Source organism: Phyllobates terribilis, unplaced genomic scaffold, assembly GCF_046119375.1.
Source record: "Phyllobates terribilis strain yellow unplaced genomic scaffold, ASM4611937v1 Scaffold_1__5_contigs__length_1240528914, whole genome shotgun sequence".
Lineage (NCBI taxonomy): Eukaryota > Metazoa > Chordata > Amphibia > Anura > Dendrobatidae > Phyllobates > Phyllobates terribilis.
This window is the reverse complement of record NW_027362761.1, coordinates 874,481,525-874,497,462: the sequence shown is the minus strand read 5'-3', so window position 1 is coordinate 874,497,462 and position 15,938 is coordinate 874,481,525. Positions and strand designations below refer to the sequence as shown.

Below are 15,938 nucleotides of genomic sequence, written 5' to 3'. Positions count from 1 at the left end.
TTTTTCATTCACACCTAATTCTTGTAATTTGCGCCTTTTTTAAGGTCTATTTATATGTGTTCACCTGGGTTTTCTTTTGTTTGCCATTGTGAGTCAAAATTTAAAGTTTCTTGATGTTCTCTCCTGATTTATTATTTGTGAATTTTTGAAAAGGCGCTACATTTTTTGCCATTTTACAAAGTGTGCGTCTTTATAAAAAAGGTTAATGATGAAAATAAAGACCATTTTTGACTTTGAGCAAAATTCATGAACCACATGGACCATTTTGAATATTTGCTGGAAAAACAAGCAATGAACACAAGAAGACAAAAAAGAAAGGGGACTTAAAAACCTCGCAAACGATGAATTGAGGCCTAAGAATTTTGTGTTTTTTTTCATAATTAAATATTTAGATGAAATGAGAGTGACTTATGGGTTTAGTTTAGTGGTGGTCGGGTTTCGGTTTCAACCTTCCGTACCTTGGCCATGTCTCTGAGCTCTGAACACCTTGTACTTCTGGACACTCCAGGGAGGTTGCAGTTCTGGAATATGATAGCACTGGAGGGTAATGGCTTCCCGATCCTTTCATGTTATATTCTTCTCAAATTTTTGGCAGTTAATCTGTGTTTTTTTCTCAACATGTTTTTGCGACCCTCTACAGTGATGCTTTAACGTTTGTGAACCTTTCAGAATTTTCCATATATCTGCATAAATTTGACCTGGCACTACATCAGATTTTCTTTCACATAAGAACTAAAAGTAGTTAAAAAGAACCAAATCAAACAAATGAATAAAAAATGTTAGACTTTGTAATTAAGAAAAATAAATCAATATCACATGTCCGTGAGTTGCAAAAGTATGTGAACTTTTAGGATTAGCAAATAATTTGAAGGTGAAATTATAGTCTGCTGTTTTCAATCAATAGTATTTCAATTGGGTGTAAGTAGGCAATCTGTTTTATTTAGCGCAACGTGGTAGGAAGAGATGGGGTTAATCCTGCTCTGCCTTTTCGAATGAAGGATGATGGATGGAGCCAACAAAAGGATCAGATAAAATACAGTTTATTTGTCAACACGTTTCGAACTATATACACCTTCCATAGGGACAAGGTAACATATGGTGGCGCATACCAGCTCCCCATCACCGCCCCCTGTGTCCCGGGTCTTCCCGATGACGGACAGCTGATATGGGTCAATTATGTTATGTGGTCCCTATCGAAGGTGTACATACTTCAAAACGCGTCAACATATTAACTGCATTTATCTGACTCTTCATTGGCTCCATCCATCATCCTTCATCTGAATAGGCAGCATAGGATTAACCCCGTCTCCTCCCATTGCATTGCATTATACTTTCATGTGGGTCTGCAGTAGCCTTTCTAAGTGAATTCTGTAGTTGTGGTCGCACAACCCAAGGAAAGTGAACAAATCCCTCACCCATCTGTCCTATCTTTAACAGTACCATATTTCGCTATTGTTTTTTCCAGTTCTTCCACTTCCTGTTTTATTTAAAGGACAAGAATCTATCAGAATGTGATGTTCACAACATGTTTGTGGAAGTGTATCATGGCACAAGCAAAATGGATTTCTAAAGAACTCAAAAGAAGAGTTGTTTATGCTCATGTGGAAAGAAAAGGATACAAAACCAACTTTAAAGAGTTGTTTCGCCCCCAATCCTTAGTGAGAGAAATGGAGGACATTAAAGACCAATGTTACCCTCCCCAGGAGTAGTCATTCAACAATGATCAGTCCAAGAGCAAGGTGTATAATAGTCAACGAGATCAAAAAGTAACCCAAGGTAAACTAAAGGGCTCTCTCATATTAGCTAATATAAATGTTCATGAGTCTACCACCAGAAGGACACAGAACAACAATGATGTGCGTGGCAGAATTGCAAAGTTAAAGCCACTACTCTCCAGAAATAACATCGATGCCCATTTGCAGTTTCTAAAGATCATCTTATCAAGCCAGAAGGCTTTAAGAACAATATTCTGTGGACAGATGGGACCAAATAGAGCCCTTTGGTTTAAATTAGAAACACTATCTGTGTACACAGAAAAAACCCTGCATTGCAGCATAAAAACCTCATACCATCTCTAAAACATGGTGGTGGTAGTATCATGGTTTGGGTTTTGCTTCATCTAGGCCAGGATGGCTTGTCATCATTGATGCAACAGTGAATTCTAAATTATATCAGAAAATTCTAAAGGAAAATGTCAGGTCATCTGTCTATAAACTGCATTTTAAGAGAACATGGGTCATGCAAAAAATCCAAGCACCCAAAATGCATGTCATTCTATAAAATATTGGTTAAAGAAGTGTGAAGTTAGGGTATGTGCAGACATTGCGCTTTCCCAGCACTCTTATGCCGCAAAAAAGTAGCATATTTGTGTCTCAGCTTTGTGAATGAGATTTCTGAAATCTCATGCACATAATGCTTTTTTGTTTCCTTGCAGATTTGAAGCAGTTTCAAATCTGCAGCATGTCAGTTCTTTGAGCATTCTTGCAGTGTTTTTCACCCATTTTAATGAATAGGGAAAAAAAAACAGATACAAAAAGCATCAAAAACAGGTTTTTTTTATGCAGTGTTTTTCCTTCCAAGAGACATGCTTTTGATACGGAATGTCTGCAACAAATACTTAACGTGTGCACATGCCTTTACAGTTTTGGAATGGCCAAATCAAAGTCCTGATCTTTATCCTATAGAAGTGTTGTGTAAGGACCTGAAGCCTGTAGTTCATGGGAGAAAACCCACCACCATAACAGAGTTGAAGCTATTCTGTAAAGAGGAATGGGCTGAAATTGCTCCAAGCCGATGTGTAGGACTAATCAACAATTAACCCAAAATGTTTAGGTGCAATTATTGCTGCACAAAGGGGGTCGGTCACACAGATACTGAAAGCAAAGGTTCACAAACTTTTGCCACTCACAGACATATGATAATAGATCATTATCTCAATAAAAAGATAACAAACTAATATTTTTATCTCTTTTCTTTGATTTGGTTCTCTTTATCTACTTTTAGGATGTGTTTGAAAATCTGATGTTTTTGTAGGTCAAATTTATGCTAAAATATGGAAATTCTTACAGGTTCACAAACTTTCATGCACATCTGTATGTATGCATCTGTCTATCTACTGTTGACACGTGTGTTTAGCATATTCAGTTAAGTCACTGCCCTTTCCATAAGGTTTGGCATGTCGTGCTCTCTCGCAGTTGGTGCTTCTTTGAGATTTTCCATTGTATTCTGCAATAATAGAAAACAAAGAAAGTGATAAAAGGATAGACATGCATTCAGGCACTAGAGTGCATACAGTGGGGAAGGTCGGCGCTTTTGACGTTTAAATATTAATAATCCCTTTGCTGCTGCAAGGCTCTCAGACTAATCTTAGAGTAGTATGTTTTCTCTCACCATTGAAGGCATACTGTCGCATAGGCACTAACAATGTGGAGCACAGAAATATATAGTCACATGTGAGTTGTAGACGAAACATAAAATAATAGTGATGTAGACTTTATTTATAAGCAGCTTAGCAAATTTGTGACATCCTTCTATAGGTACTCTATACGTGACGAGTGATGTACATTATAATTATTAATGTGCAGATGCCTTATTAAAGAGGTTGAAAACTACTTTATCATTGATGACCTATCCTTTGGATAGGTCATCAATGTCTGATCTGTTGGAGTCCGACACCAAGTTCCGTCACTGATCAGCTGTTCCTGGTGTCGGCGGCGGCTACCGCCCAGAAGTGCTCAATTGCGGAGCTACTCTGTCTTCTGATACTGGCCGCGTTAGGGTACGGCACATTCACCTCCTATTTAAATCAATAGGATGTGCAGTACCCTGCCACTATCAGAAGATGGAGTAGCTTCGCAATTGAGCACCTCCGGGCAGCAGCACAGCTGATTAGTGGGGGTACCGTGTGTTGGATTCTGACCGATCAGACAGCGATGACCTATCCTAAGGATAGATCATCAATGATAAAGTAGTGGACATCCTCTTTAAGCGTCCATGCATGAGCCTCTATTGTGAAGAATATGATATGAAAAATTGGTAGCTTTTTTTCAACAGATGCATTAAATTCCAGCATCTTCAGAAAAAATTAATTCCTGACATTTATAAATGTTACCTAAAAGCAATGAGTAGACAAATGCCTCAGAGTTTAATAAAACTGGGATCAGTTTATTAAAATTGGATATTACCTCTTTAGTGGAGAACATTTGGTTCGACACCTGCATTCATAGCACATAATGCTGCTCCAATTATGTAAATGCTGCTCAAAGTCTTTACTAAATTGACATTAAAGGGGTTCTCCGAGATTATGCAAGTGGAAGCTAAACTAAAGAACCAAACATACTATTTGTTCCAGTTTAGTAATAAAGTGGGTATAGAAAGTATTCAGACCCCTTTAAATTTTTTACTCTTTGTTTCATTTTAGCCATTTGGTGAATTCTAAAAAGTTCATTTTTTTCTCATTAATGTACACCCTGCTCCCCATCTTGACTGAAAAAAAAAACAGAAATGTAGACATTTTTGCAAATTTATTAAAAAAGAGAAACTGAAATATCACATGGTCATAAATATTCAGACCCTTTGCTCAGTATTGAGTAGAAGCACCCTTTTGAGCTAGTACAGCCATGAGTCTTCTTGGGAATGATGCTACAGGTTTTTCACACCTGGATTTAGGGATCCTCTGCCATTCTTCCTTGCAGATCTTCTCCAGTTCCATCAGGTTGGATGGTGAACGTTGGTGGACAGCCATTTTCAGGTCTCTCCAGAGACGCTCAATTGGGTTTAGGTCAGGGCTCTGGCTGGGCCAGTCAAGAATGGTCACAGAGTTGTTCTGAAGCCACTCCTTTGTTGTTTTCAGAGTGTACTTTAATGAGAAAAAAAGATGAACTTTTTAGAATTTAAAGGAGTTTGAATACTTTCCGCACCCACTGTATATCTCTGGTAAAGATTTAGACCGTAAGGCCACGCTCACACGTTTAGTATTTGGTCAGTATTTTACCTCAGTATTTGTAAGCCAAAACCAGGAGTGGGTGAAAAATACAGAAGTGGTAACGTGTTTCTGTTATACTTTTCCTCTGATTGTTGGGTTACAAATACAGATGTAAAATACTGACCAAATACTTAACGTATGAACATGGCCTAAGGGGTTAGTATTAGTGTTGAACGTATGAACATGGCCTAAGGGGTTAGTATTAGTGTTGAGCGAGTATGTTCTGTTCCGAGTGTGCTCAGGCCGAGCTCCGAGTATTTACAGCTGCTCGGTGATATGTTTGAATCACTCCCGTGTGCATGATTTGCAACTGTTTGACAGCTTTATTACATGTGAGGAATGTCGACACGGGAGCGCTTCAACCATATCACCGAGCAGCTGTAAATACTCGGAGCTCGGCCCGAGCGTACTCGGAACAGAACATACTCGCTCAACACTAGTTAGTATACATGTAGCAGATATTCAGGTTATTTTTCTTTTGGATTCATGGGCAGGAAATCCATAGAATATTTGTGTAGCAGCAAATAAATGAGTTTTTAGCAAATGTTATCCACAGTCTGCAAATTTAAAATTCGCAACATCTGAACTTATATTTTGCAGTAGTTGCACACAATTTAGCTCAATGAGGAAGTTGACAAACCCCATTTGTCATGAATTTTGCAGCAGATTAACTGTGAATCTGGAGCAAAATCTGAAAGTTCAAAAAAGCCATAATTATTCTCTGCTCTCCTTGTAGTTCAGGCTGGCACCCTGCTGGTCGCTTTATAATCCAGCCTCATTCGATGATGTCACGTTCCTTGTGATTGCTGCAGGAACAAGACATCATCACAGAAGGACATATTCTACCAAGACCAGCAGGGTTCAACTTTAGGAAGCTTCTGAAGCTCTAATGGAGGTGATGAAAGTGAATATTTTTTTTATTTTGCACTTGGCTGGTTACCATGTAGAAACTGGTAGCAAGATCCACACCAAAATCTGCATGATTTTGGGGACGTTAGTCATTACGGTATCTTTCATGTTTATCTATGCTAATATTGCTCTTGTGGTTTATTTCTATTGAGGGGATATTGGTTTATACAGTACAGACCAAAAGTTTGGACACACGTTCTCATTTAAAGATTTTTTTCTGTATTTTCATGACTATAAAAATTGTACATCCACACTGAAGGCATCAAAACTATGAATTAACACATGTGGAATTATATACTTAACAAAAAAGTGTGAAACAACTGAAAATATGTCTTATATTCTAGGTTCTTCAAAGTAGCCACCTTTTGCTTTGATAACTGATTTGCACACTCTTGGCATTCTCTTGATGAGCTTCAAGAGGTAGTCACCGGAAATGGTTTTCACCTCACATGTGTGCCCTGTCAGGTTTAATAAGTGGGATTTCTTGCCTTATAAATGGGGTTGGGACCATCAGTTGTGTTGTGCAGAAGTCTGGTGGATACACAGCTGATAGTCCTACTGAATAGACTGTTAGAATTTGTATTATGGCAAGAAAAAAGCAGCTAAGTAAAGAAAAACGAGTGGCCATCATTACTTTAAGAAATGAAGGTCAGTCAGTGCGAAAAATTGGGAACACTTTGAAAGTGTCCCCAAGTGCAGTTGCAAAAACAATCAAGCGCTACAAAGAAACTGGCTCACATGAGGACCGCCCCAGGAAAGGAGGACCAAGAGTCACCTCTGCTTCTGAGGATAAGTTTATCCGCGTCACCAGCCTCAGAAATCGCAGGTTAACAGCAGCTCAGATTAGAGACCAGGTCAATGCCACACAGAGTTCTAGCAGCAGACACATCTCTTCAACAACTGTTAAGAGGAGACTGTGCAGGAGGCCTTCATGGTAAAATAGCTGCTAGGAAACCACTGCTAAGGACAGGCAACAAGCAGAAGAGACTTGTTTAGGCTACAGAACACAAGTAATGGACATTAGACCAGTGGAAATCTGTGCTTTGGTCTGATGAGTCCAAATTTGAGATCTTTGGTTCCAACCACCGTGTCTTTGTGTGACTCAGAAAAGGTGAACGATGGACTCTACATGCCTGGTTCCCACCGTGAAGCATGGAGGTGGAGGTGTGATGATGTGGAGGTGCTTTGCTGGTGACACTGTTGGGGATTTATTCAAAATTGAAGGCATACTGAACCAGCATGGATACCACAGCATCTTGCAGCGGCATGCTATTCCATCCGGTTTGCGTTTAGTTGGACCATCATTTATATTTCAACAGGACAATGACCCCAAACACACCTCCTGGCTGTGTAAGGGCTATTTGCCCAAGAACGAGAGTGATGGGGTGCTACGCCAGATGACCTGGCCTCCACAGTCACCAGACCTGAACCCAATCGAGATGGTTTGGGATGAGCTGGACCGCAGAGTGAAGGCAAAAGGACCAACACGTGCTAAGCATCTTTGGGAACTCCTTCAAGATTGTTGGAAGACCATTTCCGGTGACTACCTCTTGAAGCTCATCAAGAGAATGCCAAGAGTGTGCAAAGCAGTCATCAAAGCAAAAGGTGGCTACTTTGAAGAACCTAGAATATAAGACATATTTTCAGTTGTTTCACTCTTTTTTGTTGAGTATATAATTCCACATGTGTTAATTCATAGTTTTGAAGCCTTCAGTGTGAATGTACAAGTTTCAAAGTCATGAAAATACAGAAAAATCTTTAAATGAAAAGGTGTATCCAAACTTTTTGTCTGTACTGTACATACAGTGCCTACAAGTAGTATTCAACCCCCTGCAGATTTAGCTGGTTTGATAAGATGCAAATAAGTTAGAGCCTTCAAACTGCAAACGAGAGTAGGTTTTATGAATAGAAGCATAAATCTTACAAACCAAAAAGTTATGTTGCTCAGTTGAATTTTATTAAATTTTAAACATAAAAGTGTGGGTCAATTATTATTCAACCCCTATGTTTAATATTTTGTGGAATAACCCTTGTTTGCAATTACAGCTAATAATCATCTTTTATAAGACCTGATCAGGCCAGCACAGGTCTGTGGAGTTATCTTGGCCCACTCCTCCATGCAGATCTTCTCCAAGTTATCTAGGTTCTTTGGGTGTCTCATGTGGACTTTATTCTTGAGCTCCTTCCACAAGTTTTCAATTGGGTTAAGGTCAGGAGACTGACTAGGCCACTCCAACACCTTGACTTTTTCCCTCTTGAACCAGGCCTTGGTTTTCTTGGCTGTGTGCTTTGGGTCGTTGTCTTGTTGGAAGATGAAATTACGACCCATCTTAAGATCCTTGATGGAGGAGCGGAGGTTCTTGGCCAAAATCTCCAGGTAGGCCGTGCTATCCATCTTCCCATGGATGCGGACCAGATGGCCAGGCCCCTTGGCAGAGAAACAGCCCCACAGCATGATGCTGCCACCACCATGCTTGACTGTAGGGATGGTATTCTTGGGGTCGTATGCAGTGCCGTCCAGTCTCCAAACGTCACGTGTGTGGTTGGCACCAAAGATCTCGATCTTGGTCTCATCAGACCATAGAACCTTGAGCCAGTCTGTCTCAGAGTCCTCCAAGTGATCATGAGCAAACTGTAGACGAGCCTTGACATGACGCTTTGAAAGTAAAGGTACCTTACGGGCTCGTCTGGAACGGAGACCAGTGCGGTGGAGTACGTTACTTATGGTATTGACTGAAACCAATGTCCCCACTGCCATGAGATCTTCCCGGAGCTCCTTCCTTGTTGTCCTTGGGTTAGCCTTGACTCTTCGGACAAGCCTGGCCTCGGCACGGGAGGACACTTTCAAAGACTGTCCAGGCCGTGGAAGGCTAACAGTAGTTCCATAAGCCTTCCACTTACGGATGATGCTCCCAACAGTGGAGACAGGTAGGCCCAACTACTTGGAAAGGGTTTTGTACCCCTTGCCAGCCTTGTGACCCTCCACGATCTTGTCTCTGATGGCCTTGGAATGCTCTTTTGTCTTTCCCATGTTGACCATGTCTGAGTGCTGTTCACAAGTTTGGGGAGGGTCTTAAATAGTCAGAAAAGGCTGGCAAAAGAGATCTTTAATCCACACATGTGAAGCTCATTATTCTTGGTGCCTGAACTACTTCTTAATACTTTAGGGGGACCAAACAGAATTCTTGTGGTTTGAGGGGTTGAATAATAAATGACACTCTGAATTAACTTTTAACGTTTTAAAAAAACAAAAAAACAAAAAAAAAGTTGCTGCAGTGCATTTCCCACTTCCAGGCTGATCTACAGTACAAATGTCACAATGCCAAGTTAATTCCGCATGTGTCAACCACCTAAATCTGCAGGGGGTTGAATACTACTTGTAGGCACTATATAAGAGTTTAATAAGACTACTTTTACTACACCACACTGAATCTTTTGCATTTTTTTATTTCAATTTTATTTTGTTTACTGAATTTTTTTGTTAACACATCTGTATCTTATAGGAGATGATTGAATTCTACTATTTTTATTTCTTTTTGGAGCACCATTGATTCCATGGTGCTGTACATGAATATCTGCAACTTAAAAAATGTTTCATACATGTGACTGGGGCATATTCTGTATTCTGCAACATGTGCATGTATTTATATAAGCCTCATTCATAGATGAATTGGATGGTCCTGGAAATTTCTGAAACTAATCAGCCAACCCTAAATGTGTAGAAAGACTATGGTCAATAAGAAATCTTCCTGCTCCTAGACTCCATTCGACACCTCCAGTGGTTTGTGCAATGTTGAGTCCTTTGAGAGTCAACCCATATCTCTCCGTGCCAGTGTATTGCCAACCATTTTTTGAATTGACCTGTTATAACATTTGCCACTTAAGACTCTTCTAGTTTGGCATCTTCTAGATGTATTTGACAATAGGAATCTGAGAATTTTCGAATAATTCAATCGCATGCCCTATTTTTCTGAAAATCAGTGGAAGGAGATTGTTTCAACCTATTTAATTGCTTTACAGCATCGAGCATCCTAATTAAAACAGAGCAATTCTTGCAGAATGGAATTTTACGTTTTTGTAAAATTTGCTTGTCCTGCAGTTTTATTTAGAAATGATGGTAGATGAATGTGTTTTGTTCTTTTATTTAGCTCTGTGTTAATCTATACTTTCTTTTTTGTTTTCAGAATAACAGACATTTACTATAGCATGCAATGTACAAGGTTAGCATGAATTTACTTTTACTCTTCTAACACCATAAACTTTCAGAGAAAGCATAGGGCCGATATTGAGGAACAATTTATCTGTATTCTAGACATACTGTTATGTTGAATGTTTGTTAATGGGTTAACATTTTTCCCAATTTTTCCAGATTTGCTAATATACAATTATTTGTTAATAGAAATGAAAATGAAATTCTCTCCACCCGCCTTACCTACTGTTTTTAGATTTGAATTATATTGTCTTTATTTTGGCAAACTATGAAACTATTAATTAGAATAATTACTATTTGTATAGCAATAATTACTAAGTGTACAGCAGGCAAATCATGTTGGTAAGCCTTCTACTATATGTTCTTCATATGTATTAAACAAGAGCAATCATTGAGAAATAGGGGTTCAAGAACTGAGAACGTACATGTTCATGATGCTGTTCCTTGACCCATGTTCTGTCCATCATCCTGGGTCAGAAAGACCTGGATTTTGGTCACCTTTTTTGCAGTCACTCTTACTATTCCATGTAGAATAGAAAGCAGGTGTCATTTTTTTGGGCCAGACCTTTACAGGTGTTTTTTCTGAAATCATTGCTTACCAAGAAGATGAAGACACAGTCTACAGGGTAGGGAAATATGATCTACTTGAGATCAGATCTTTTGACAGGCCCCAGAGTGACATTGAAATTTTTACGGTGAAAGTCCTTGACATCATAGGTGACCAGTCCCAATTTTTTAGCTTGAAATCAGCTGTATATATTTTTTTAATTTAGTAAATTATTTGCTCTGAACTTCCCTATCTTTAAAGGGGAAGCTTGATTCTGAAAATTGCCAAAGGGGCAATGAACTTACAGTGAATTTAATATCTGTTCTCAGCACAGTTTCATGTAATTTATTGCCTTTTAGTAGACATTTCAAGTGGGGAAAGTTTAATTGTACTGTTAAAGGGAATCTATCAGCAGGTTTTTGCTATGTAATCTGAGGACATCATGAGATAGGGGTTAAAACACTGAATTCAGATATGTGTCACTTATCAAGCTATGTGCTGTTGTTTACTTACAATAAAGGTTTTATCACTAGGACATTATCATTGCTGTAACTAGCTGCCCTGTACCAAGGCGTCTGACACTGCCCCCTCCTATGATAAGCAGTTCACTGTCAATACACTATGTACACAGAGAGCTGTGGTGTGGGCGAGGTTAGGTTTCTCAGCTCTGCTGCAAGTTACATCTAAGAACTCTGATTGTGTCACAACTGATGCCCCCAGTAAACTAAGTGATACGTTGCTAGAATCAGGTTCTCTTTGCCTATATCATGCTGCTCTCTGGTGAGGTATCAAAAACCTGCTGACAGATTCCCTTTAATTAATGAGATGACAGATAGGGGGTCGGGGGTCCATGAAAAAAATCTCACGATTTTAACTTTTTCATTTAGCTACAGTTTAGAGAACCTCTTGAGGATTGCCTGGCTGATCAATATTTTTATGGCTGAATGGAATAAAAAAAGAGAAGAAGTGATGGCTCCTGCCCCGACGGTCCCGGCTCCTTAGTTTCCTATCGACACACAAAAAGTGGCAGCTCAGGCAATCATTGGTTGAAGATGTCACCCTGTGATTGGTTGAGTAGCATTTTCTCCGTGTTACAGAGGGATCAGGAGACAGAGACCAGTGGGGGAATGTTGAAATGGGAGTGACCAGAGAGGCGAGTGTCACTTTTTTCGCTTATTTTTTTTTACTCTGAGCCCTCTTAATAGATAAAAAATCAGCCAGACAACCTGTATAATTCAGCCACCTACATGATGCCTTTCTGTCTTCAGAGCTTGAGGTGTAGTGCTCCTTTTAATCTTGGACCGTAGAAAGCACTTCTCCTTCGATAAAGGTGTGAGATATCTCAAACCCATTTTAATCTATTAGTTAAAACATTTGGAATTCATAAATTATTTTAGTGATTTAATTGAAAACTCCTTACTGTAGTATTAAAACTGGAGGCAATTTACAAAAAAGATCCATATTTAAGTAGTTGATTTATATTAAACTCGCCTAAAGTGATCTAGAAACGATTAGATTGATATTGAAGCAGAAATGTTATTTACCGCATAGTAACCTATTCTTTTCTCTTCTATTTTTTTGCAGAGAACACCGGTCCCCAGCGCTGAGGCATTCCGATGGTTCTTTTAAGCAGATGTATATCATATTTTCAAGGCGCTCTGAAGTGATTGACAAGCACTGGTCTTGTTATGGGAACTGCTAAGTCCGTGACTGAAGATTATGCTGAGACACTATTTTCATTTGTGTACAGGGGTTTCCTCAAAAAAAATATAAATAATGTTAAAAAAAGCAAAAATAATAATAATAATAATAATAATAATAATAAAAAAAAAAAAGAAAAAAAAAAAAACGTCACCAGAGCCTGGCTGGTTTACTTACATTTAGTACACAGGTTCTTTCTTTAATGTACTTTAGCTATAATTAACAGTGATATTGTTGTCTACTTTAAAGTGGCTACAAAAGGAGAGATTTGGGTAAACCCCTGCTGTAATATGATGTATCTTTGAGAAATTATCATATCTATACTTCATTTCCAAATATGTGTTTCAGTACTGTAAACTGTACAGATAGCAGCTTGTATTTTGTGCGTTTAGACACAAGGAGACAATCATGTCTGAGCATCTATATGAAGATTAACAGTTTGTAAGCAGCAGTGTGGTTCTGCAACTTAAATCTGGAGCAATAAATTCTAGCTTTAAACATTATTTCGCCAGCTGGATAGTCACAGCAGCAACAGCACTGTTTTCTTTTTTTTCTTTTATTGTATTTTTTTTTTTCACAATGTCTTTCTTTTTATTTTGCCATGCATTCTGTACATTTCCAGGAAATAAACCTGCAATTCCAAAATCTAAAAAAAATGTGATCCACACATTGACTACTGTCAAATCAGTCAACTGTATGGAAAGTGTCTTCTGTCCGTCGCGGCGATATTTTCCTGTTCCTGAGCCCATACTCCCTTTTTATGTATCAAAGGAGGAATCCATGCAAACATTCTGACCTCTATGTGGGTGAGCACTTGTGTTATTAAGAGGATTTGCCCCAGAAGCACTTACCACAGATGACCCAATTTTCACTGCTTTGTAGACCAGAGTAAAAGCAGCATATGGTATTGTAGTTTGTCCGATCGGACCAGTCTTTTGAATTATTTGTTCAGGGAAACAGAAGTGTCCTGTGACCATGTAACTGAGTACATGCCTTCTGGTTAAGTTTTTTCTATAGTAACTGTAAACACTGTAAAATATAAATGCATTCTCACTGTATTGACAAGAGTAAAACATGCATATAGATAAATATATATATATATTTCTGTATATATAGGTCATGTCCGATACAGCCAGGCAACTCCAGACTTGAAGATTTTTTCTGAAGGATTTTAGTATAAAACCTTATTCATTGCAGGGATAGATTGAGTGGTCAGACTATTGGGCATCACCAATTCCAAAGTTGGTTCTCAGGACCTTGTTTATCAGTACACATTGGACAAGTCCAGGGATAGTCTCTGCTTCGAGCTGTTAGACCAGGTTCACATTGCATTCTTGAGATGGACCTACCATGCTTTTGTGCCCGTCTCAAGAAGATGTACACACTGGAAACGGAGGCTAGACTGAACACACAGTGACGCAATCTGCCTCATAGTGAAGAAGCCTCTTAGGGTATCCATCTCAATCCCATTTTCAATGGCTTTGCATGGAAGCCCTGATGAAGCCACTAACGTATGACCCAAACGCAATGTCAACCCAGCCAATCAGCTACTGAGTACTTCATATTAGGTGACATCATAAATCCAAGGTCCAGGTCTCAATCTGCCCCTGATCTAATGCGTAGCACTGTTTTATCTCACATAATACCAAATAAAGCTTCTAGAGATAGCTTGTACTGAAAAGCCCCATTGATACCTACCATGGGATGCCTTGTCAGTTGTATCACTCCAAATCTGGAATTGCCTACACCATGTTGTTTTATTTTATACCATGCTGATACTTGTGACATTTTCATACCTGTGTAGAAATTTATGGTCCTTTTTTTGTTAGACCTACTGAACAGCACCAATCTAAAAGCCCCTCCAGCAGATAAATATTTTTACCTAATGTTCTAGCTATGTATGTATCTTATAAGTGAGTCTTGAATGTTTTAATTTTGTGGGTTTTTTGTAAATGTTTTAAAATTACATTGAGTAGATCTAAAATGCTTAGGTAGCTTTAAAGACACATGAGAAATGATTTCATCTGATTAGCCACCTTTACCAATCTAAATAGGATTTTTTTTATATATCACTGTTTATCCAATACAAGATACTATCTAGAAGTATCAATCCGCTAATAGTGATCAGACACAAGTAAAGCCTTTGTTGCACTTTTACTAGTACTTTTTCTTAGCCTTCTAAAAGTTGTAATTTTTCTCTCTGAGATGTAAAATGATTCAGTTCAAGCTACATTAGGTGTACAATATCTACAGTTCTTCTTACCAATGTACTCGCTGTCTGATACCCTAATGTTGCATGTTTTTGTGTGCTTTTTTTGTTTTAAAAAACTGGTTGATCTGTATATTGTAATTGTGTTGCTTATGTGTCCAATCCAATTAAAGCTATACATTACAGAGAATAAGGAAGAAGGTTTACTGCAATGCTAATCCTGTAATTCTTCTACAATTTATATAAAAAAATCAACTTATAAACCTGGAATATATGTTTAATCAGAATATATTTTAGTGTTTTTTTTATTTGTAATTTAAAATGTGGTCTTTTTTGTATCTTTTTTTAATGGTAAGTTAACTACAAAATAAAATGTCACTTTTGTGGAGCTCCACTAGGTTATACAATAACACAGCTTCTATCAGCTGTGTACAGTATATTCCTCTGGGAGAAATGGCTGCACAGAGCTCTATTACATAGGTGTGAAGTAGCTGTTCTTGCCATCCACACTGCAAAAAAAATACTGGTAAATGAGCGGTAAGTTCCCAGTACAGAGCATAGAACTTAATGGGTTTCATGTTTGTTCAGCATTACCAGACACAGCCCATGAGCAATAATGGAACTTTTTCTAGGAAAAAAAGCATATTTTTCTTTTCTTCTCTTCTCTTATGAAACCTCTTTAAGATCTTATGCACACAAGTGGAAAATGGCTCCCAGTTGTATGGCGCTATACTATGGTACCCATAGAGCCTATAGAGCCCTACTGTACCTTTGAAAGCCCCTGACTTCCTATGGAGGCATACTCCATTGAATATCACATTCTAATGGAGCACATTTCCATTATACAGCACTATAGGGAGTACTGTAATAAGACACACAATTCCTACAGCCTGTGTGTGCCTAGGGTACAATACATGTAACTCTTGAAAGGGTAGGAAGTAGGGAGCAGAAACATTTTTTATATCAGCAGATGCTTGTCCACTACTTTTACATTGATAGGTCACCAATGTCTGATCGGCCAGAGTCCGACACCCAGCACCCCCGCCGATCAGCTGACATCGGTGTTGGCAGCAGACGCCGGCTGGAAGTACTCACTTGCCAAGCTGCTCCATCTTCTTGTAGTGGCCGGGGTAGGGTACTTCACATCCATCTCCTATTTCAATCAATAGTCTGCGGATGTGTAGTACACTGCAGCAGCCACTACAAGTAGATGGACCAGCTCGGCAAGTGACTACTTCCAGCAAGCGTACGCCACTGCCAACACAGATGACAGGTGATCGGTGGGGGTGCCGGGTGTCGGACCCCGGCCGAGAAGACATTGATGGCCTAGGCCATCAATTTAAAAGTAGTAGACAACCTCTTTAAAGGGAATCTGTCA

The 15,938-nt window shown here is 38.9% G+C and overlaps 1 protein-coding gene across 2 annotated transcripts in view; it reads left to right on the top strand.

Annotated features, from left to right (window-relative positions):
* CXXC4 (CXXC finger protein 4) overlaps positions 1–12,500 on the top strand; it is a 161,455-nt gene extending 148,955 nt beyond the window's left edge. The window contains exons 3-4 of one of the 2 annotated variants that reach the window (XM_073639424.1): positions 10,078–10,113; positions 12,235–12,500. In XM_073639424.1, the coding sequence (XP_073495525.1) occupies positions 10,078–10,098 (21 nt within the window). In that variant the 3' untranslated portion in view covers positions 10,099–10,113; positions 12,235–12,500. The remainder of the gene's footprint in view (positions 1–10,077; positions 10,114–12,234) is intronic. The other variant, XM_073639417.1, reaches the window with a different exon arrangement.
* The last annotated feature ends 3,438 nt before the right edge of the window (positions 12,501–15,938 follow it).